The sequence below is a fragment of the Calypte anna genome, chromosome 3, assembly GCF_003957555.1.
Source record: "Calypte anna isolate BGI_N300 chromosome 3, bCalAnn1_v1.p, whole genome shotgun sequence".
Classification (NCBI taxonomy): Eukaryota; Metazoa; Chordata; class Aves; order Apodiformes; family Trochilidae; genus Calypte; species Calypte anna.
The window spans coordinates 81,593,175-81,618,829 of NC_044246.1; the positions used below are offsets into that span (position 1 = coordinate 81,593,175).

At 36.6% G+C, this 25,655-nt stretch overlaps 1 protein-coding gene across 7 annotated transcripts in view; it reads right to left on the reverse strand.

Annotated features, from left to right (window-relative positions):
- SNX14 (sorting nexin 14) overlaps positions 1-25,655 on the reverse strand; it is a 52,140-nt gene that overhangs the window by 22,184 nt on the left and 4,301 nt on the right. For 4 of the 7 annotated variants that reach the window (XM_030446889.1, XM_030446882.1, XM_030446885.1 and 1 more), the window contains exons 5-16: positions 21,371-21,414; positions 15,872-15,959; positions 12,369-12,453; positions 10,074-10,230; positions 9,714-9,789; positions 8,818-8,862; positions 8,646-8,726; positions 8,379-8,493; positions 7,902-8,057; positions 7,504-7,628; positions 6,348-6,406; positions 3,230-3,256 (exon numbers count right to left, since the gene is read on the reverse strand). In XM_030446889.1, the coding sequence (XP_030302749.1) occupies positions 3,230-3,256; positions 6,348-6,406; positions 7,504-7,628; positions 7,902-8,057; positions 8,379-8,493; positions 8,646-8,726; positions 8,818-8,862; positions 9,714-9,789; positions 10,074-10,230; positions 12,369-12,453; positions 15,872-15,959; positions 21,371-21,414 (1,058 nt within the window). The remainder of the gene's footprint in view (positions 1-3,229; positions 3,257-6,347; positions 6,407-7,503; positions 7,629-7,901; positions 8,058-8,378; positions 8,494-8,645; positions 8,727-8,817; positions 8,863-9,713; positions 9,790-10,073; positions 10,231-12,368; positions 12,454-15,871; positions 15,960-21,370; positions 21,415-25,655) is intronic. The other 3 variants (XM_030446888.1, XM_030446886.1, XM_030446887.1) reach the window with 1 other exon arrangement.

Consider the following 25,655-nt stretch of genomic DNA (forward strand, 5'->3'; position numbering starts at 1 on the left):
CATGCACACCAAGAAGGTCCATAACTGTCTTTTTCCATGTACTCATATTTAAATATTTATCCACTCTTGCCAAGTTCTGTAAATGGTGTAGTTAGATGCCTTTTTTTTTGCATTAACATCTCAGAGTTTTACAAGCATGTATGATTCAAGATCTCAACTTTTAAGCATTAGGGACAGACAAAAGGAATGTGGAAGGAGCAAGACTGAGCATGAGAGAAAACAGATGCAACTGAAGAATCTTGGCTTGAAGAGACAGTCTGACTGAAAGAGGAACACTTTTTAAAGCTTTGCCACTTATGACAAAGTATCCAAAAATCAGAAAGGTATGGAAAAGAAAAGATAATTGGGCAGGAAGAGCACTTCTTGAAAGAACAGATTTTATAGCATTCTTACACTCCTACACAAGATCTGGCATTAAAGATTACTTCTTACATAGAAATACTAGTAATGCTTGGAAAAAAAAGTTTCTGTTGAATATGGAATTAACCTAATGGTACTTATGGTGATTCACTAAATACATAAATACTAAAATACTAAATGGTCCTTTAAAACAAAAAATTAACTACTGAACAGTAGTACCAACAGACCAGCGGAGATCTACAGGTAAAACATCCTTCATCACCCACCAAACCAGGCTGACAACACCAACTGCTGACTCAAAACATGCATGCATGTAGTACTAATGATCCTCAGACTGTGTACATGACTATAATTGTGTAAATAATCCACTGTTTTCCTAAATCCTCAGCTTTTTTCTATCTCATGTTATTATCAGCTCCAACGCAGACAGACATTATCTATCTTACTTCTCTTTGCTAACCAAAAATAAGACTGCTTGGCTGTTTGGAGTCTAAATCCATGCTTGAACAGTGTTACTCAATTTTTAAACAACTTAATCTACATGCTATTGAGCTGGACTCAACTTTTTCACATTAGAGACCTATCTGAATCTTGTTCAAGAGTTTAATCACTGGGCTAGCAAAATACAAACCTTACTCAAACAAAACTAGACAGCTTTTCTAGAAGGGTAGTATTTCAGACCTCTGGCTTCACTCTTAAAGAAGTTTTCATCATTCTTGACAAAACTTGTGCAGTTCTCAGTATTTTGAACAAAAACACTGATGTAAGTCCAGAGATTTGATAAAAGTACTCCAGGGTCAGATCAGTTCTTCCTCACATCAATCATGCTTCAGCTGAAAGAAGAATACAGCTTTGCCCTGTAACAACAGTACTGAGCTGTATGAAGCCAGGACACAGCCTGATAGCTAGGAACAACCCCTTGCAGCCTCAAATGCTGAGCCCAGAAAGATCACTCCTAATCAATACAGAGCAACCACTGAACTGGAGCAGGTAGAAAGTGACAAACTAGAATGGGACCCCTTTGCAGTAAGAGAGACAAATTCAGAACAAACACTGGTTAATAAGAGGATACAAAGAGGCAGGGTGAACAATGCATGGAGAGAACCTAAGCCTGCTTTGGCAAAAATCTTTGAGCTAGCATATGGAGAATAAACCAGAGTAGATGAGAATGGAAAAAATTTGGGGATGTTAGCAGAGACAGACAAAAGCATCACCAAACTTTGAAAGATGCTCATCAAGAAAACAAAACAACAAAATAACAGGATGAATATCTAATAGATTCACTGATTAAGTAGAAATAGGAGAAAAATAATTGTGGTTACATGGAAAGGAAGAGATGGGACTACAATATGGTCAGGTCTGAGGCATGCGGGAAGAAAGAGGAGAGAAGGCGACCAGTTTAGAATAGAGACCAAGAGACCAAGTCTTTCAAGATCTATTAACTTTGCTACTGTCAACAAATACATATACAAAACTAATTCCCACTCCCTCTAGTGCTTATCCATACAACAGCATTATTAGACTGTCATTCTACAATTGACTTCTTGGAAGGGCCCTGAGCGGAGAGTCTACAGGTTCCAACATTTCTGATAAATGATGTGATTGCAACAAGTTGGAATATTTAAAAAAAACAAAGAGCAAACAGTTCCAGAAGTCACACATGCATAACATTAAAACATTACAATTGTTGGTCGCTCTACAGTTGAGAATTGCAGACTAAATATTGCATTAGTGCCCCTGTGCATTCTGCATTGAAAAGATATTTATAAGTGATCAGCCAGGGCTAAGCAGCTGAAGAATGCTATTGGGAACCTCTGTGGGTCAACTACCACCAGACAAAATTGTATGGATCAAACTAGATATTTATATGCACATGAAGTCAGTCACCATTTACTTTAGGCTGACTAAAATTCCTACACCCATTTAGGAGAAATGTTGAGTGCACTGGTTAAAAAAAATAACACTAAAAATCAATGAATGGAACTTACATCTCGAGTACTTCTTATTGCTCAACAGTCTAGCAAATTCTAACCCAATACACTGAACCAGCACATAAAAAAGCAGCTATAAGCTTTGATTCCTACCCTGTAAAATGAAGCTGATAATATTGCCTTCAAGACTCCAGCATGCTATTAGTAATATATAAAACACTGTTGTTCTGACAAATTCTAAGGAAAAGCCCCTAAAGAAAAAAACTGGTTTCTGAGTTCGGATAGCATCTTTTTACAGAGGAACAAGTAATGAGAAAACAAACCATCAAACAGCTATTAAGCCTCTCATGAGTGACCAACTACGTACAGCAAATCATAAGAAAATAGTATATGTTGTAATTAAACCCATAAAAGTCACAAGAAAAGCTGCAGTGACAACTCATTTGGGAAACTGCTGGTTCTGAGTGCTTGAAAATATTCATAAAATGGTTACATTTGCATGCAATGTTAGGCAATGACCATCCTGAACAGAGTTGTGCAAGATAAAACAAGCAGTTTGGTGGATAAAGCCTTAAACAGGATCTGGACATGTGTCATGGAATGAAGGAAATTTTGGAGAAGCTAACAGTCACAGTCATGAAAGCTGCAAGTTATGCAAATATATTTCAAAACTAATAACAACACCCAAACCAACAACAGCCAACAATATTAATAAACTGCAAACTTGTGAAATTAATAATTAAGCAGTTTCTAAACACTTGTGAAGAGGACATGAGAAGTAAAGTTTATTGTAGGGAGAAATGCAGTTTAGTCCAGAGAAGACATTTATACACATTTATACAAATAAAATGGATAGTTAATTGCTGTTACAAATGCTGTGTGATGCAGTCATGACAGATGCAGTGTAACTAACACACGACATTTATTGTTAGACTTACCGTAAGTCATCCAAACTCAGGCTACTTCTGCAACAACAGGCATATAAATTACCTCAGAGCCCAGGAGAAAATAATGTTAAAAGAAAAAAAAAAAAAACCAAAAAACCCAAATTTGACAGACCTATCCCCCAAAAAACTGAATAGGCTTTAACCATTGCTACAGAATAATAAAAACTGTGGTAAAATCAGGAGCTGTTGACCTAAAATCTTAAGGAAGTGAAATGAGAATATGACCTGCACACTTCATCACCACAATCTTGGTCTCTGAATTTACAATCTCAGCTAATGAACCTTTCAGGTCTTCACTGACACCCAGCAAAAGCAGCTACCATTTTTAGGGAATGACTTCCATTCTTGAAGTTGCTTTCAGTACCCAACAGGCAACTATCTTTTTCTACAACGTATGTTCAGAAGTCATGTAGGAATCTAGTTAATTTGGCCAATTTAACTCACTGGAACTATTGAATTCTGGACAAACTGATAGGGGACTGAAACCCCCAATTTTAGATTTTATTTTAGATTTTGTTTTATGAGAGGAACTGATTCTAAGGCATCTTAAATTGTCTTAGTCATATTAACTGTGAAACTGGAAACATAACCGACTAAGTTGAACCTGATGGTGACAATTACAATACACAAAACTATTTACAGACTTAATTCTCTGGGTTTTGCTCCTAACCACTCCCCAAAGATGTTAATATCTCTTCTACTTTGTCCTTTATTTGGAAAAATGTTTAATTTTATTGCTATCCCACTGAGAGGGAATTCTTGTCCTCTTTTCCACACACTCTACATTAAGTCGCCAGACCTTGAAAGTAAAACATCAATTTTCAAAGGCCACACACATTAAACATTAAGTGGAAAATACCAGTTATGGAGTTAAAACTGTTGATGACCATAACTAGGTATTAAGTTATCAGAATCTCAATGTGACTTCTTTACACAACAAAAATACTTGAGACTTCTCTATTACCTTAGCAGTTTTCACAGCATGTTATTGGTCTTATCTGTGCACAAAAAGTTATGAATATTTTTTATAGTTTAAAGACATGATTCAAAACATAAATTACGCACTGATAGTCACTTCTTCCTACTTTCCCACCTGTTTTTTTTCTATAAATTGTTCTATAATTTCATTTTACAGTAAATTAAGTCTTTCAACACGTTACTCACATGTAGATTCCACTGGGATTTCAAATCTACTCCTTGATCTGACTTTTTCACCAGCAGCATATAAGCAATGCACACACAGTACCCTTAGCAAAGCATCAAAGACATGGAAACCAAAACTCATCTATGTACTGAATTTCTCTCAACTGGAATTAATACTAGAATAGGGAAGAGAAGGCAGAATAATATATGTACGTATGGATAACATCTGGAATAATTCCATAAATTTTAAAATTTTTTTTGTTTTATTTTTTCCTTGGGAGTGATAGGTTGTATGAAATTCTGCAAAGGGAAACTCTGCAGAAACTCTAAAACAAGAGCTAAACTCCTTGCAGATAGGACCTCAGACAAAACCTCTGTTTAATGGAAATAATCTCTAAGGCACCAATTCACAAATATACAATTTATATAAACCAGAACACATACGAAGAGCATTCAAATTAATCTAAAATGTAAATGTAAAATGTACTGATGAGTTTTCAGTAATGCTGTGGATGCTCTAGGGGAATATACTGGATCTGTCCCCAAGCAAATATTGCTTATTTTGCAGCCAGAGATGCATTTCAAAAACTGCAGGTAGACTGCCAGTAACTTCATCCTTTCTGTTTTGGAAAGCAGAGCACCAAGGAGGTGACCTAAATGTTTTCATACTTTACCTAGATTTAAGACGTGTATGACAGGGTACTTTCAGCCCTTGCCATGAATAATTTTGGCAAAGATACCAGAAAGCAGATTAAAACGCCTGGTTGAAACTCTGTAGCCATTTTTGACAGAGGCTGAAGTGAGTTTTGAGGTCACTACTGCTAGTGGAGTATCAGGTAGGGGGAGAAATGTAATTTGCTTGAGCTGCCTTCCATGCCTCTTTGCTAAGAAACAGAAGCCTCACAGCATCATTCTAAAAGAGCACTGCACCAAAGCTCATGTCCTGGATCTACAAGGACTATAAAAACTCAACAACAGACATCACCAATGGAGTTATATTGAACAGAATGATCATGCAGTGTTTGAAGAACATTAGCAGAGGAGAAAGGGATCTCACAATAGGCTCTAAATCAAAAGGGATGCTGCTAGGTGTATCTCTAATGAAAGCAGTTAAATAAATTGCTGTTAATCCTTAGGAAATTACCTAAGATGACACACACTAGCATTTTCTACAGTACCATGTAGATCTTGATTGATACCAAGAAAGAAAACCTATCCATTTTAAAGCCTGTCTCACTTTAGTTTTCTTTCTTTTGGCTAGACCGTAAGATCAATACTGTTGGGCTAGTTCATGATTGAGCCATCCACCTTAAAACGAAAGACAAATAACAATGAGACCTCAAGCTTACTCAACAGAGGAAGATCAGCCATCCATCCATACCACAGGAGATATTCTTCTCCATCTCAAAAGGCCCTAAGGAACTTGAAGGTGGTCTGTAAGTATACAGCCCAAACCAAGAAACAAGGTTTCTAACACTACAATTCTGCACTGAATGGGTAGAGGTGGGGGACAGAAAACACATTTGACCTAAAAGAAATGGCAAATTCTCCTTGTGGCAACAAAAGGACACCCCCATTGCATGCCCAGGTTGGTTAAATGCAGGATCCACTATACCTATCACTGCAGGACCTGAAATCCAAGACAACACAGCTTTGCACCAACAAACTTGTATTCATATGCAGCAAATTAAATCAATAGTTTATTGCCATGTTATCTTATTCTCACTGAACATTTATTTTTCCCCTCAGCCTTCTCAAATGTTGAGATCACATTTAAATTCTTTAATCACTGAAAGTGAAAAGACATCTTGTACGATATAGCTTGCTCTTTCAGTATGTAATTTGCTAATTTAAAAAAAATAGTCAAATTAGAATCAGGCAGTAGCTTAAGTCCTATGGCTTAACACTGCAATGCTTTTAACTAAAAAACAAAGAAAAAAAACCTTAGAGATTCTACCATACGTACCTGTTAAACTTTGAACTGCGTGTTGGTGACTCTGCTCCTCTTAGAAGGTGTCTGAAGTACTACAAAAGACAAATAAAGTACAAAAGTACTGGATTAAGGAGGTGAGGGCTACTATTCAATGACATTGCAGAATTCAGGAAATGAGAACAGAAGTAAAAGGCAAGCTGCCTATAATCCAGCAGTTAAGATATTTATCTGGAAAAGGACAGACCAAATTGATTAATACCTACTCCCAGGACTTTTTATTACTTTACTATACTATTTTACTATACTATATTTATACTATACTTTACTATATTACTTTACATAATTTGGGGATTAAAAACCAAACAAATAAAATAGAAGTAAAGCTAAAATTAAGCACAAAAATTTGTATCAACTCCATGCTAAAAATCAAGCATTTGAAGCATTATAGCTACTATGAGAAAGCTGACCATCCACACTATTTTTGAGAAATACATGTTGTTAAGAATAATGCCAAGTAAGCATCCATTCCTCAGTCAGTTCAACATATTCTGCCTCAAATAAATACAAGAGACTTAAAATGCAGCCTGATTTACACACGCAAACTCTAAAAGGGACAAAAATTCAGATTCACCCCAGCATTTAAACTGTTTCCTATTAGAAGGCTTTAGGCAGCTGTTAGCTGTGTGGGGACTTCTTTTTAAAAAACTTGAATTCAGAACCCAATCACAGAATAATCTCAAATGCCTACTAAATTGCTTTGAATAATCTTCCTGAAAACAGACATCTGACTTTTAGCTGCTGGTATGCATAATGCTTTTTATCTTTCTTTAAGTACCTTTAAATTTTAAAAGTAAATAGAGATTCTTAAGTGTTCTGTATCTATCCCGCATGTTACTTTTACACCAAATTTGAAATCATAAAATAAGGGGAAGAGAGGAATTTGTAATAGCAGTGATACATACAAACTGTTAAATCAAAAACTTAAAAGGTCCTTTTTCTTCTGTTGATGTTGTATGGACTAGGATAAATTTAATTTTCTCACTGATATTGGTCCCAGTTCTAGCATGCTAAGTAAAGTGAAAAATGGAGATGTATGTTTCAGGTCTACCCGGACACGAATGCTGTATATAGGGTATCCTAAAAAAAATACAATCTTCCTTTTAAGACTCCTCAAATCTTTTACACTTACCTCATCACTGTGGCAGAACATAGGAGTAAAAACATTCTCAAGCAGAGAAAGTACATGCTCATAAGCTTCAAAAAGACCCCTCATAGTTTGAAGTTTCACAACTTCCACATATGGGCCTTCAGCAACTGTAAAAAAATTTGTACATGTAAATAGAAATATATGGGCATATAAAGTTTGGGTTTATCATCTGACTTTGTGGTCACTTTGCAAGTATTCTGACATAAAAAATAGAAATAAATTGACAAAACAAGGCTTAAGCACAACATAGCAAGGGGAAAACAATTTTTAAACCCATTACATATGTAAAAATTTATCACAGTTAGATTGTTAATCTTCACTTTATTGTAGGCTGTTGTTTAAATTCTAGTATAAATTATTCCTTTCAACTTTAAACTTACTTTTTTGAATCTCTTCCACAATAGAAGGGTCAAATCTAATTTTGTCAATGCTTTCATCCAAACAGTAAGTTTTGTATATTTTCTGTACTTCCTCATGAAGAGACATCATTTCAGCATCTGATAGTTCCGGTCGCAAAATTCTGTCATTGAACTCCTCTGAGAAATAAAGGGAAAAAAAATGCATTTGTTGTTCCACTTGGCTAACAAACAGCATCTTGAAGCAAACTGCAACATCAACTCACTTTTCCAGTAGATACAGTAATTTTTAGATCAAGAAAGAGAAACACAACTAAGACCTACAGTTCACACACACATTAACATTGCCAAGAGCAGCATTCAGGGATCAGAGGACATACTGAAGTACATGAACACAGATCCTGAAAGGAAATCTCTTGCTTAACAATCCTGCCTAGTTCTGAAACCTCAGCATGCAAATGCTTGAAGTATATATACATCAACACACATATGCAATCTTACCTACAGTCAGGCAAAACTGCAGCACATGGACTGCTCCTTCCTGTTTCAGGAAGTTCATAAACCGAAATAAAAGGTCTTGCTGATCTCTGATCTCCTTTAGCTCCAGTTTCAGGACCTTAGGAGGTTAAAAATGAAGTCAGTCAATTTTCAAACTTTCAGCGAGTACTTAAATAATGCAAGGGAGCTGTAGAACAACAACAACAAAAAAAAGGTAATGTGAAGCATTTAATCAAAGCAGGAAAGGAAATAAATGTTGCTTTTGCTTACAGATGTTTTTTTATTTCTCGGCTCGGCAAATTTCTGAAGGAATGGAACCAATGAAGAAGTAGGCTCAGTTGCTTTCTCAGGCTGCAGAAGAGAATTACAAGAGACAATTGGGTAAGAAAGCTTCCTTGATGGGTGAACAAATTACTACTGGTTTGATTTTGTCAGTACTCACTGGACTATCATCAATAAAGATCAACAGCAAATGGTTGACAGTATCCTGCAGGAAAACAATACAAAATTACAATTAAAGAAACTCAACATAGATGAAAATAACTTTACTACTATGTACATACTTGGTATGACCAAGTCTAAAGCTGTGGCTATATTACGAGCAAAACAATAATAATAAAAAACCCCCTACCCCACCACTCAAAAAACCCTACAAAACACAACAATAACAAAAAACACAATGCCCACCACCACCTTCAATGGTCTCTTTGAGTATTTACAATTCAGAGAATTTCTGAAGTGAAAACATTCTTCACCCAGTGGATGAAAGCTCTGCAAACTATTTTTACAGTTTGTATGAACTACTGATCTAATGCTTCCACAGCTACAGGACTTTCTGCTTGCAGCTAGGAGATACCGTCATAAATATTGCAAGTTTGTCTATTAAAATATGTGCATAAATAAAATAAAAAATTATAAAGTTCCATCTTCAAAAATAAATGCCCTCTTATTTCCAGAATTAAGGACAAAAGACAGCTGAAAAGAAGTCTGATTTACTTATATTGCTATAAAGATACAGTTAGAGTTCAAGTAACTGAGCCCTTGCTTAAGTGTAGTTTCAGCAATCTGCAGGTGCTTATTGAAGCAATGCATTCTCCCATTTGACAGGAACTGCAGTCCTTCATTTAAAATATATTCCTAATACTGTACGTTAGTCAGTTCAGCCAGTTAAGCACTTAAACCAGTTGCAATTAACAAATAAAGATATTGCCACAAGATTTTTTTTCTTTCACCCAGTCAAAATGCATACAGTCATTGTGCATCGTTTGCTTTATCACAACAGAAGGAAAATAGTAATAATGAATAAATTAAGATTATTCCTGTGCTCCAGAGTCTTACAGGATCGGCTAGGAAATCCAGTGAGGGAAGGAAAACAGAACCAGGCAGAATCTCTCTTATCAGAAGAGCAAGGGATCTGAAAGGACAAAAAAAAAAGGGAAAAAACCATCAGAACCAATACTAGGTTACATGCTTTTCAAAGTGAACTTCCCAATGTGATTATATTTTACTGGGAGATACTTTATTATTTAATAATACCTTAAGCATGCTATAATATTCTTAAGACCAATCAAAAACAAGCAAAGGAACAAGGAGGAGCAATGAGAAGGACTTCGGGGTTCATTCTTTCACTCCCTGAAATTATTGTAATACACAGGATACAGATACTTCACATAATACAATTCTAAATTATTTCTATACCTGCACTCTGTTGACTTTGGGGGCAAAATATAAGGAAAAAGAAGTTCAGTAAGTTTTCTTAAGTAGTGAAGTTCATCCCTTCGGCTTCTCAAAGCAACGTGGAGTTCAGGTCCATACTCTTCTAAAGCAGCTTGCTGTAAAAATTCTGCATTTTTCACTGCAAGTAAAAAGAGTATTAGGAGCTGCTCCAGCATTTTCTTACTGTGAAAGAAGAGATAACTGCTTTCCAGTTGGGCTAAAAAGCTAACACTATCAGTACATATACAACTGCTAAAGGGATACAATGTTGAAACGTTACAAAAGAACCTAGGCTTAGACTTCGGAACAAAAAAACCCAAAACAACTGCATTGCCTCTACTTGCTTTTTTCCCCACCTCCTTTATAGTGTCCCATTTATTTGGCTTCCACCCATTGCCTACAACACATCAATGAATACTTCAACTTTTATTCAGTCCTGCTCCGTTTCCTGTTTAGAACATTTAGAAACAAATGTGATGGAACATATTTTAAACACAGCGTAAAATCAAACAAAAAGCACCATGGTTGACCTATGAATAAATGCTGTCTCTTCTAAGTAGCTGCACAGAGTTGAAGGAATACCTGCTTTATCAGATTAAAAACTACACATATTGATTAGGAGCAGCAATGTTATATTACATTCAAAGGCAAGAATTCCTTCACTTCAAAGGCAAGAATTAAAGTGCAATAAATCATACCCAGGTGCACTAGCAACCCAGCACAGCCACATGCCAAGGACCACACCAGGCATAGGTCAGGTACCTAATGACATATTTGTTATCTAGAAGGTTAAAGCTTGTTTCCAGCTTGTGCTCTTAGTACAGAAGCCTGCTAGCTTCTCCTTCACAAACCAGAATGCTGAGTGGTATCAGGTGATATGGGGGATGCAGGAATGTATACCACCTAATATATCTACCTAATATATCTGCCAAGTTGGTGTCAAATAAAAAGCAGAGGAGGCAGGCACTCTCTGGCAAGGACAGTTTATGTGTCATGGAGGTGTTTGTGCAAATAGTGAGGAATTATTAAGAGATGTAAGGGAAAGAAGAGTAGGAAAAAAATGCCCTCTAAAGAAGTAATTTGTGAAAGGATTTAGAAAATAAACAAACAACAAAACCCAGGCTCAAATAGCAACCAAAACAAGGCCTAAAAGTATTATATTGGCTGGTCTATAAAAATTTACCAGAAAAAAACTACTAAAAGTAATTTTCAGCTGTTGAATCACATGTCTGCCCTAAAGGAACGTGTCTTTTACTTTAAAACACTGGAGAAAACAGCTACATTTCCAATGATTTATATCTGACACAGTTCTTTGCTGCTAAAGAAATGTGCTTCCAAGGCCTTAGTAGAAATTAAATGAAATGTGAAATTTGGCATAAACAGGTCTGCACAATAATCTGGTGTCTTGAAATTGTTGTGCCATGAGAAACATCTAACATAATCATGCTATGTCTTATTATTTATGTTATTCATTACCCACTATTCAGGATCTGGCATACATTTGTGGATACCAAACAGCCATTTTGAGGGAAGGGAAGAAAGTTCAGGACTCCAGTGAAAGTAAACATCTATGCTTAAAAGCTGAATGAAAACACATTTAGTAGATACAGCACTATGGAACACAGCCAGTGAAAAAACTGAAAACGTTTTACAGCAGCAAATGTTCTACTTTCCAAATATTCCTTCAGTATGCAGTTTTAATGTAATTTTTACATTAGGGTTGTGAAGATCTTTTTTATAATGATTAAACATGCTACTTCTCATAGTATCTCCACAGCTTACAAACATAAATCTAACTTCAACATACTCAGTAATTCCACTAACTGCTCATGTTATTGTGTAGAAATCATCCTAATCATAAGACTTAGCTACAGCACTATGCATGGACATGCAAATCCTTTAATTTATAATTGTTCATCTGGATAAAATCATGTTAAAAAAGGGAAAAACTTCAAGAGGTATTGCTAAATGATCTTGATTACTCTGGACAAAAAAAAAAAAAAACCAAAACAAAACCAAACAAAACAAACAAAGCCCCACATTCCTGTTCACCACAGAGGGAAAGAAATTCAGTATTTTCAGTGTGGGGAAATGAAAAACCAAACCCTAGAGATTATTTGTACTCTTGCAACCTCTAGAAGAAAAATTCAAACGGATCACTTGGTTACTTTAAAGAGAAGGCTGTGAGGTTGAAAAGATATAGCAAACATAATAAAAACCATGCAGAAAGAAACATTCATACTTGTCCTTTGAAACAGACAACCTACTCAGTCTTACCTTTCTGCCTGGCCTTGGCTATCACTTCGATGTGTTTCATTGCTGCCTTGAGCATTTTCCTTGTTACAACAGTTGGAATATCCACCTAGAGAAAAGTTTTAAAATAAAAACAGAATCATTCTATTTTTTTTCTCCAAATTTATTACAGACAAAATAAATCTGCTTACATGTTCCCACTGTAACCATAAAATTAACTCTTAAGAAACAGCCCAGGAATTCTGTAAGTGAACTGACAGTATGCTGCTGCTTTTGGGCAAAGCATACATCATCATGTAGCACTAAATGCTATTAACAATACTGTTAACACATTTATTGTCGATTTTTTCCCATTATGATTCCCCCATTGCAATAACTATAGTAATAGAGCTTGATTACCAAGTCACAATAAAAGACACCTAGTTCTACATAAAGCTTTGACCACCACCAAAAGCAAGTTAACTACACTCTGCTTCTAGCACTTGTGTACCTTAACCCTCAACAATGTCCACAAGGACTAAAATCCTCCTCTTTATGCATACGGAGAACAAACATCCCAGCTGAGGTGATGGCAGAACACATTTGAGCAAACTGAGTCAAGATGACCATTAGTTCCGACAATGCTATCGTATGATCTTGCTCACAGGTCAAATTCTTATACTTATTGGTGTTTGTACCTCCTCAATATTAAGTCAAATAAAGACCTTAAATAATGAAAAAGAAGCTTCAAAGTTCTTGCCAGACAAGGGAAGAGGGAAACTGCAAAGGCCAAAGCTGAGAGACAAGCTGGTTTTTAATTCATTCATCCAAGGAGAACAGCACATATTCCTGCATACTCCCATGTAACATTTGAGGTGCACAGCTATGACTTGGCTCAGAGAAGATAATACAATTGTTTAGAACTGCATAAAAGTAATTAACTTGCTTGCTCCTACTTAAATGCAACTGTGTAGGAGCTTCTGCTCATCAATGGAAATCCTGTCCTTTGGGACTCACATTTCAACATCAGTTTCAATAAATCAAGAGTTTCCTTTGGAACACAGGAATAGAGGAGCATTTATTCCTGCAGAGGTTAAGTCAAAGAGCACAGCAAGCACACTGTAATGTAGTATCAACTATTGACTTTTAACAGAAAGTTCAACCAGATACATGGCTATCTACGTCACATCGTACAAAGGGAAACCTTTTTCCCTCAAAACTCATAACCACCCCAGAACTGGTCACAACAAGGAACCCCCAAATTAAAACAAAACAAAACAAAAACCAAACAAAACATAAAAAGTGAGAGAAGTATTTCAGCTTATACCTAGGAGCTGATAGGCCTGAAATGTTTGTTACTCTTGCAGTAATCACACATCAATAAAATTCACCTAGGAAGCCTAAACCAGAAATAGGAATCTCTTCTCACAGAAGCAATTAATTACATATTAATTCAAAAGTAGAAGGCTTTTGAAAAAAAAAAAAAAAAGCATAAATATATAACCTTAAAAAGGGTGTAAAAAAGTCTGTTTTTCTTAATCTTAGTAGTTCCTGAATTAAAAAAAAAAAATCTCTATTTGCTAGAACTATGGCTTTTAGGCATTTAATAATGATGAATCCAAATCAATGTACATCTGTTTGGCAAAGGTATGAAACTATTTTATTTTGCAATCAGTGATTAATTTCTCCTCAGATCAGCTTACAAAGGACACTGTATCTGGGCTGAAAGGCTACAAAACACTGTCATAACCCTTTTCAGTCAACTACTGAAGCTTTAAACTAGGATTCCTAAAATGACAAGAAGTTGTTACTTGATTTGCAACTTGCATATTAACTATCATTTGTATGCACACTTCCAGGAGTATATGCATCACAGCTATTAGTTCAGGCTGTCAGAATCTGTATGTGGGTGTGTGCACACAGAAAAACACTTATTCAGCAGAAAATAGAGTGTGAGCTGAAAAGAACAGCACAGCATGAGACACCATGCTCCCCTGCATAACTGAGCATGCCAATTTTCAGTTTTGTTCCACATGAAAAAGTTACTATGAATATCATTTGCTTGAGATACCTGTACCACTTCACACACAGAGAGAAAATTAATTATTCTGCAGGGTGGATACAAATACATCTAGAGATTTGTAATGAGAAATGCATTTCTGTGATAGCCTTTATTTTGTAGTTCTGCTTGACAGTGCTTAGTATTTGTATGTGTCTTGAGTTTTGTTGCACACGCTTCTACCTTAAGACATAGAATTGAATATATTACATTTACTTCATTACTGTCAAAGGCAGATATGGTGAATACTTTACCCAAAGATGCTACAGCTCATCTGAAATAACAACTAGCACCTTATTACATGATTAATAGAGGAGACCATCATTTTCTGAATCAACAATGGAACAAAAAATGATACAACTAACACCTACACGCATTGTAAGTCCAAATTAAATTTTAAGACCTTGCTCTAAACTTTCGTTTTGAAAGACTGACTCCACTTTCAGGTTTTCATACAATGTGTGAGCTACACGTACATTTCATATTTTACCCCCATATTAAGTTTAAAAAAGCAACGTGCTTGAACTAAACAAGAAAGTCATCTGGATTTGATATGTAACAAGAACAGAATCAGGCTGTTAATTAATCATGACAAAGTATGTGTACAACTTGTAGCTCAGGAAATATTTCTGTAACTAAGGAGGTGGAAAGAAAGACACGTATCTATGGTAGTTGCTCCAACAGCACTGAGCAAATCTGGAAACTGATTTAGCAACTCTTCCTGCTTAGAATAGTCAGAAATTTAGGAGCAGTTCTGGTAAAACAGGCTTGAAGAACATTACCAGAAAACAGCATATGCACTAATATATTAAACACAGGAAAGAAAAAAATCAAAACTTAAGTCTTCAGAATGTTTCTTAAGAACTTCATTAATATAAGAACCATACCTGCTTTAATTTTTATGGTAAGTTATTCACTTAATGACAATCTATAGACGATGTAAGGACTTGGTCTGCATTTAAAGGAGTCAAGCAAATAGAAACTATGAGACAGGTATACTGCCCACTACTTTCAAATAGCCCTTTTTCAATAGTTCTCAAAATTCTTTCCACTTAGATTAAGCCACTAAAGGACAGCTAAAAAGTCATTCCAATGATTTAACAATGCCTAGTACTGGTGTAAAAAATTAATGAGTTTGCAAGAATCATAGAATGGTTTAGGTTGGAAAGGACCTTCAAAGATCACCTAGTCCAATCCCCTGCCACAGGCAGAGACAACTTTCACTAGATCAGGTTGCTCCAAGCCATATCCACCTGATGCTGAACACTATCAGTGATGAACCTTCAAAGATGGTTCACAGCCAGGAATGAGAGAAGCTCCAAAAGGAGGAAAAATGTAACACAAAGAAGAAACTTAGATACAAACTACCTAAAATCTCTGTAAGACTGTCCTTGGAATCACCATTTTCAATGAAACTAAAGAACTTGCTATAGACACTATCAGTTATTTCTGATGTAAAACCCACATTAATACTTTTAAGCCACCTTACCTTGTGAATTCTCCGAACCAACACAGATGCAAAGAACCGCAGTGTGCCTCGAAGCTCATCCACTGAGGACTCATCATCAGTAATATTTCTGCAGTGTTGTATAGCATGCCATGTAAGAAACCAGAAAAAAATATATTTATATTAATCCAACCACAATAGTTGGAATAAGAACATTCAGTGATTACCTTTCAACTGGCATTAACTGAAATAAATGCTACCACATTTGGTGAGATTATGCAGTCTTCTATTCAAGTAAAATGCACAACATTCCCACTACATTTGAACACAAAACAATGGATAAAGAAATGTGTCAGTAAACTGGAGTTAGACACTAATTCCTGCTCTAATTCCTGCTCCTGTCCGTATGACAGACCAAGTAAAATCTAACTCAGCTTCCACATGAACATGAAAGTTCCCTTGTTCAGTGGTGTTTAGCGAAACTGAGTTAGCATCAGCAAAGCCCTTGGAATGGGTGTTGCAAGCACATACCCCAGGTTAACATAATCAAAATTGGATTTTCCATACTATAAGACCTTCAATAATCTAAGATTTCAAACAATTTTCCTCTGTTTCAGTAGAAATCTGGCTCTGTTAACCTCTTCTGTTTAAGTTCTATTACAGAATTCATAACTCCTCATATAACTTTTAATGAAACAGGCACATCCCCTGTACTTCAGCTCACCCTCTTCCAATAGAAAACTTACACTGGTATTTTTTCAACAACTTTTAAATCTTAAGTGCTATTTAATATAAAAAGATTCTATTTTTTAAATGCAATAATGGGCCCATTGGTCTAAACAGAGAGTGACATTTCCTAGAAGGGAAAGGAAAGGAAAGCATAGCACAGGAAACCAATAATTGACAGAACATACTTTCTGAAAAAAATTATCTACTTTTGATGTAGCATGAAATATGAAACCATCAACTATTAAAAATTAAAAAAAACACAACACAAACAAACAAAAGACCAAGGACCTACAGCCACTTAGCCACTCTAACATGGTTTACACTCAAAAACAAAGAAATAAAGAAGAATTTTAAGAGATTCTCCAATCACTAGGTCAAAAGTATCACCTAAACTTAATATCTGGTTTGCTAGTTTCCACCTGGTGCAATAAAGAATGTTCAGTGAAAAATCACAGTAAAAATACATAATCATAGAATGGGTTGGGTTGGAAGGGACCTTAAAAATCACATAGTTCCAACCTCCCTGCATGGTCATGGATACCTCCCACGATCAGATTGCTCAGGGCCTCATCCAGCCTTACCTTCAACACTTCCAGGGAGGAGGCAGCCACAACTGCCTTGGGCAACCTGATTCAGTGTCTCACCACCCTCACAAGAAAGAGTTTCTTCCTAATATCTAACCTAAACCTCCCTTCTTCAAGTTTTAAACCATTTAAACATTTCCCCTTGTCCTCTCACTACACACCCATGTAAAAAAGACCTACCCCAGCTTTCCTGTAGGCCCCCTCAGATATTGAGAAGTAGATTCAAGAAGAAAAGTACCTAATTCCATGCCTTTTTTTTTTTTGACAATGACTGAAAATGGGAAATACACTTAGTTACAGAAACTGCAACTGAACTGAGTGGAGAAAGAGACCATAATACCATTCCACAACATGCAACAAGAAGAATAAACTTTTATCTGCATTTAAGCATATCTGGACATTAGTGTATGACTAAAGACGTTGGTTAAACAACATAATAGCTGAGTAATGACACAACAAAGAAAGTTACATTCTGCTCTAGCTAACAACCACATGTAAAAGCCATCACAGTTTTTGGTAATAAATGAGTTTTCATATGTTGTAAATTCAAATGTTACTTGCATGAAAAATAAACAAATAAATCAGTACAAGCAACAAGTGCACATTTGAAAAATAAAACTGTTATGCTTATAAAATAATCTTACTTTTTTCAGCATTCACTTTTTTTAAAAACACTGTGTTAGCCTGAGTTATACAGCATTCAAATGCATGTTGAGGATGAACTGCTAAGTACAGATGCTGGTGACTTGACAGCCAAAGTGTGGAAACTAATTGCAGGAAAAAGCCTCTCAAAGAAAACAAGTTGGCATAAGGAATACAACCATCCTCCAACAGCTAGTCATAGGCAGATAAGAATACTGTAGAGGAAGGTTTGGTTTGTTTTAAGATCAGCAGCTGACATTTTGGAAACAACATGGTTAGCAAATACCCACACACTGTCAAAAGAAGCCAAGGAATAAACAAACAAATTGTGTGAGTGTATTACTAGCATTTGACAGACGACAAGATACATGAAGTAATTTGGACAAAAAAGTTGTTATTTTATTAACACTTGGATAATCAGTATCTTGGCTTATTCTATTTGGACATGAGCTTATACTATGAACTATCATGATGTGCCACAGGTCTGCAGAGACATTCTTTAATCGCCAGCAGACAAAAGACTGGTGAAAAAAACCATCAAGAACCTGTAAAATCTCAACTCTCTAGTGACACAGTGAAAGGTCCAAATAACTCACTTGGAAACACGTTAAGAATTGGCTGCACTTTTCCAGAATTGGAGGAAAAACTTAAAAACACAACTGTCAGTATAATGGAGAGATTTGCTAACAGAAAAAGGCTCAGTCTGTTAATTGTAAACAGTTACTGAACCCAGTGTCTCAAAAGAGATCCACCCAACTGCTATTGCATGCAAAGTCTTAGGGGCTGTACTGATAAATGAAAACCATGTACAAATACCAAAGTGATTTTTTTCCCCCCTTTTTGTCAGTTCATATAAAATTTAGCCAACTTCTACCAAAAAGATCAAGTAAGCTGCAAGCTGATAAAACTGCAAAGTTATGGGTTTTAACTCAATAAAAATCCCGTGTTTTTCTTGTATTACTTGAACTTAAAATGGAAGCAGCTCCATATAACACATTTTAGTCACTACCAAAGGAAAATGTTTTCATAGTAATTTATTACAAAAATGTGGTAATTACTGGATTCTAATATAATCTGGGAGAACTGGAGTTGCAGTAGCATTAATTACAAAAACAATTAAGTAAGTATAGTGACTCATTCAAACTATAAACTTAAATTTTAAATTTAAAATAAGGTTGGTATAAAGCAAGATTTTATGTAGTTTTATTCTACAGCATAAGCAATAGACTCAGATCAGTATTTTGTAGCTCTGCAAACTTCAATTACTTACAACTATGCTCCATTCTTCTCATAGTTAAAAAAACACTTAACACAAATATTTAAATATAATCAATATAAATACTTGGAAAAACACCAAACAAAAAATGCATATAGGTATAATCATCTATTTCAGTAGAGTTCACTGGACTTCAGGTACTAATCTTCATTTCCTTAAACTGATTCAAATCTAAGGGTGTTTGTCTTGAAATTTTAGCCTGATGATAAAATAATAACAAATTCTTACACAGTTTATTCATGAAAAAAACATAAACCATAGCTTTTCCCTGCTTATAGTACTTAACTTCCTATGCAATACAGATATGATTTTATATTACAACATACATTTATGTTAAGCTGTCCTGGTTTCCATGTGACATACATCATGTTATGTCTCTAATGTCTAGACTGTGCAAAGCCAATTAAATTTTAAAAATAATTAAATTAATAAAAATGAAATTTAAAAATAATAATAAAAAAAAGAAGTAGTTTCTGCACAAATACCACTCACTTCAAAGGGAGGCAACTAGCATAAGGAATCATGCCCAGACTTTTCTGCAAGGGAAAGCAGTAAACTGTTCTACCAGCATAGTCTGGCCAAGTATGAATTGCCTGCAAGAAGAGGCTGGGTGCAAAGGCTTCTGATTTACCTCTGTGAAAAGTTATACAAAGCCAGAGTGGTTTGTTAGCTCAGGAAAAACATGAGTCCTTTCTCTGGGGTGAGCTGAGCTATACAAACAGTGCAGGTGTGCCTCAGTAGGAAAAGTGCTCGCTACCATGCTCTGTGAGACAGAGCTCAGACAGCTGAACACAGGCACAGGTCAGGCCTCCCTGAATGACTGTTGCTGGAAGTACACAAAAGCACAGAAACTCCTGTATGTCTAGAGGTTATGAGACCAGAGCTGGCATTATTAATGTTAAGCTGCAACCAGTAAGCCTTTCAGGGCTGATTTTCTGCAGAATTACTCAAACACTACTACACCTTAGCTCACTGAACTTCCAGTCCTTCAGGTTCCTGGGAAGCTTACTGGCTCTGATCATCAGGATGAGAATTTACAGAGCTAGTTCAAGATCTGGAGAAGCAGCCACACAAAACTTGGGATCATGCAGGAACATCCATACAGCTCACCAGCAGGCAAGATCAAGCAACAGGATCAAGGCTGGCTGGATCAATACCAAGTGTATTTTGCACTGCACTTCCATGAATATTACTAAGCCTGCCATACAATGTACTCCAGACTTCTACCATCTTGAGTGCCAGAGATGTAAGTAATATATGGAATCCAGGATTCCTTGTCAGTCCAAAACAAAGACACTGATGACGCCTTCCACCAAGCAAAAAATCCTATTTCATTTCAAATTGTGTAATACAGAAAATGGTTGTCTTATACCGGTTACTTTATCAAACAGCTCAAAGGAACACCCTCTAGTTTTCTGTCTATGAAAGTTAAAAACTTTGTTTTCCAACTCCATCATTCACAATACACGGTGCTAAAGCTCCCTCTGCTGTTTGCATGAGCTCTTAAGTTTCATACTTCCATGTATTCATCACATAAAGATATACGGAAGACGTGCAGATATTGGACACAATAAAAAACGAATCTGGCAAAAAACTCTGCTGAAAAAAGTTTAGGCTCCAGAGAGATAGAAAAAAACAAGGTGTACAGTAAAAGAAAGAAGTATTAATTTCTTTTATCACAAAGCTGAACCTTTCTATCCAATGAAAAAACCAAATTCTTAATTAAAGCAAAATGTTGCTATAACACTGATGCCAGTGTGATAAATTAAGAATATTTTGATATCTTCTCACACAGTACTCCGATGCACTATTTAACATATAAAGTTACGAGGCAAAAAGAAAATAAAATTAGCCATAGTCCTTCCTTTATATACTATTTTTAAATTATTTACACAGCACTACTGTATTCAGCTCAGTATAACCCCTCACAATCCTGAAACACAGCAAATCACCAGACATTCTGCAAGAAGGTGGTGATATATTCAAAATACCTTCTCTACTAATTAAAAGTGGAATTTTTGTTTTAAAAAATGTGAGTTATTAGAAAAATTACACAGAGATATGAATGATCTAACAGTGGTTTTAGGATGCAATATGAATTTCAGAACCACCTCTAACATGCCTGAATTATTAAAAGATTTGTTCTACTCTGCTAAAAGACAGCGATGTGATGAAACTGTGGCACTTAAAAGTATGCTTTATATTTTATTAAAGAAATTCTAATGTTTATTTGTAGGTGACTATTTCTTAAATGGCTTGACAGATATTTACAGTATTCAAAAAATAATAACTTTTAGGTAAAGCTCATACCTGTACCATGGATAAATAAAGTTTTCCAGCACCAACTCAAGCACCTGTGCAGAACAGAGACAATCACATAGCAAAACAAAGAGTTTAGTATAAATCCTTGTTAGAAGGTTAAAAAAATTATAAATTTCAAAACTCACAGAACATAATTCATACATGACAGAAATTTAGGTGCAAATGCATATGTTGCAATCTTATTGCAAGATCAATCATTTTGCATAATAATCAGCAGTTTGGGCAAATAGCAACAAAATGATGGTTTCACAGAATGTTACAGGCTGGAAGGAAACTCTGGACATCATCTAGTCCAACCCCCCTACCAGAGCAGGTTCATGCAGAGTAGGTTCCACAGGATGGCATCCAGGCAGGTTGTATCTCCAGAGAAAGAAGCTCGAACACCCCTCTGGGCAGCCCATTCCAGTGCTCCTTTACACTTACAGTAAACAAGTTTTCCCTTATGTTTCAGCTGAACCTCCTGAGTTCCAGTTTGTGACCACTGCCTCTTGTCCTGTCACTGGACACCACTGAAAAGAGCCTGGTCCCATCCTCCTGACACCCACCCTTTACATATTAATATGCATTGATGAGATCCTCCCTCAGTCTTCTCTTCTTCATACCCAGCTCTCTCAGCCTCTCCCTGTCTGGTCCATGTTCCACTCCCTTGTGGCTCTGTGCTGGACTCTCTCCAGCAGTTCCTCATCCTTCTTGAACTGCAGAGCCAGAACTGGATGCAGTACTCCAGATTCAGCCTCACCAGGGCAGAGTAGAGAGGGAGAGTAACCCCCCTCGACCTGCTTGCCACACTCTCTTGATGCACCCCAGGATACCATTAGCCTCCTTGGCCGTAAGGGCACATTGCTGGTTCATGGCCATCCTCTTGCCCACCAGGACTCTCAGGTCTTTCTCCTAGGAGAGAACTGCTTTCCAGCAGGTACAGGTCAGCCTGTACTGATGCATGGGGTTTTTCCTCCTTAGATGCAGTAACTCGCACTTCCCCCTGCTGAAGCTCTCTGCACCTCAGCTGTGTTGGTAATGGACAGGTAAGCGAAATGTCATCGTCCCCACAAAAATCTTGTATTTGCATTAAAAATGAAGTAGAAAGGTGTGGGGAGGCAACAACAGATGCTTTACTTCCCAGGCCAAAAAAGACCAAGAAATCCCAGACAATCTTCTTTGGAAGTTAATAGTCAGTAAATAATAGAAAGATCACACCCAGCTCCAGCTAGTTAACACACACCATTGGCCTTAAAACCAGCAGACCTGACTACCCAAAACAATTTCCCTGATCCTTTTCCATAGCAGTGCCAGTCTATAGACAATCAATTTATTCCACAGAAATCTCAGTCTAGCAGGTGTTGGGACATTATTTTTGTTAATGCAGAGTTTCTAACAAAATAAAACTCTTCAGGGCTCGAACCACAGACTCAAGAGATGCAAAGGCTTGCAGAAAAATCTATATGGTGCAACTGTGTGTTAAAAGATCCCTTTTCTTTCTTCCTCCATTTTTGCTGTGTACATCTCCATCAAAAGCAATGACAGAAGACCATCTTCCACTTGGAGAGCTTTCAAGCAGAAGGCAGTGTACTCAAAGGGAGTACAATGCACTTGCTCTTGAAAGAGCTTTCTTCAACCATGACTACTACTTCAGAACTGAAAACCTGTCCATAAGGCATGTGTCACTACAATTTCAGTTCACCAGCTGCTACCATAACTTGTTGGCACCCTTTCTGCCTACAGTTCAGAGGCTTCTAAAGCCACTAGAAGAAAAATTTCCAGCAGTGAGAGAGCTCCTTCTTACTGTTAGCTAAGCCAAATGCTCATGGTTTTGAGAATCATCTTCCTGTGGTTATTAAATCAGCAGGGAAAGAAGGAAAGGTGCAAGACCTTAAGAGTCCTCCCATGCTTGTAGCAACTTGAACCATTTCACACTTTCCAGTCTTTCTCTATGTCCTGTTTCCACAGCCACATTATATGGGAGGGTCTATATAGGAATAATTCCACAGGACAATGCCATGCAGACAATCCCACTAGCCAAAGACCCAGAGGCAATATGCACAGAGACAGAAAACTAACTCAAAATACACTTGAAGTCCATGTGCTGCTGGTCCTGAGTCAGTGGTCAAGAGTTCTACCGAACTCAGGTTCTCAGCCTGGTTTAACATAAACTTTAACGTAACATAAAATGCCTTTATACTGGCATTTTAACATAAAATGCCTTGATACTGGACACACAGAAAGCAAACCCTGTTTGCATATTTACTACACACATGGCATGGCAGAGGCAGTTACATATGATGCTCTTTGCACAGAGGCACTGTACTGAAGCTAAGAGACAGCTACAGTCTGACATCATGATTACTGCAAAATACAAGCACCAAAGGAGTAACACGCAATTAATTGACTGCTTGTAACTGGAGTTCAAGATGTACAGTCCATCCAGTCTTCCCCTGAACTCTGTGAGAAGTGAGACTACACCAGCCTGATTCTCTAGGTCAGAAAAAAACCTGTCACATCATTCACTGCACTCCTGTCAAGCACTAAGGAAGCAGGACACATACCCACTGCCATTCTACCACCACCACCAACATTATTCAAGCTCAGCTGCTGGTACTACACACCCATGCCAACAGAGTAGACAGGACATCTCCAAGAGTGACAGCTAATGATAATACTTTACAGAAAAAGAAGTTGCTTATTTTCCAGTTTTAAATGCAAATTATGAGTAATTTCACTTAAACCTAGTTTTCCAGCATTTTGCAAAATAAGTGGTTCCACTACATGTGAGCAGCTTGAATTGGAAAAAGATTAAAAGTGTAAAACTAAATGCAGCAGGTACCAGTACAGGAGTTTTCTGTGGGCCGCCACAGAACAGACCCCAGTTGTCAGGAGAAGGAACTGTAGAGCTGAATGATCTAGTGGCAGATCAGAACTACAAAGGCAAACTGGATTGGAAAGGAGAAAGGATTTGATAACCAAACCACAAAAAGAATTGGAAAAAGTCTTTAAAGAGCACACAACTAGATAGCTGAGACCACTCCCTGAACAAGTGATTCCCAATAAGAAAGCATGCAGGCTGCTACAAGAGTTCTTGCTGACAAGAAGCATGCTTAGACAGTAACTGATTTCTTGTCACACATTTGTCCATTTCTCACTTTTAAGGAAAAGAAAAGATAACAATCTGATCCCATAATTAAGAACCCGAAAATTTAAGAATTAAGAAAAAGGTTTCTGAGATCAACATACAGCACCTTGATCCATTAAGGCATTATGCTTTCAGGATGCTGATCATGTAGCTGAGCAAAAAAAAATAAAAAAGGGGATTGCAGGGAAAGATCAAAGTTCATTCACTGAACAGTAGAATTAAATTCTCTTTTATACAACCTGTAACAGCTGAAATTATATACAACATAAAACTGACCAACAGATACTACATCCTAATGAACAAAACATTGGGGAAAATAACATAAACCACAATGGATTAGAAATTTGAAACAAAGTTATACAAAATAGGTACTGCGCTACTTTTGTGCAGAATGCAGCCCCAATTATCAAATATTGATAGACAGTTTAGAGTTCAACTATAATAATAAACATAAATGAAAAGGGGAAGAAAGTCCAAGAACAGGGTTTTCTTACTGTTCTAAGCCACGCACAGCAGCTAGAAACCAAAACAATGCTGCAAAAGATTAAGAATTTGTGAAGTAAGACAAACTGTTATTGCAATCCAAGAAGGAAAAATCCGTACTTGTGATTAAAAATTAGATTTTTTTTTCTGATTCAAGTGTGCACTGCGTTTAATTCTCTAAGCACGTGAAATCAGAAACATTTGGAAATTAGAACATACTAAAATTCTTTAACCTGCAAAGGAAGAACTAGGAAAACTAATCCAGAATTTTAAAATTTTAAAATAATCCCAGAATTATTTCACGTATTTGAAGAAACTTCTTTCCAGAAGCAGGGTGCACTCTGCACTCCTTTAGAACCTCATTAATCTTAATTTGGTTATCACTGTATCAGTTTCTCTCTAATGTATGAGTAGACCACAGAAGAAAATAAGAGCAGTCTCTTCTTCCAGCCAGGCTATCCAATTCCAAGCACACACTACGTGCTGCATCCCCAGAGCACTTGATCAAGAGGAATATAGTAGGGACAGAATCCCTGCTACCCTTTTAACCAGCACAGAAGAGCTGCAATGGGGAACAATGCTATGAGATTTCTCATTCCAAATAGTATCCTTCAGGGGAGAAAAAGATGGCTCGAACAGATTATTACTCTGGCTCTGTGCCCC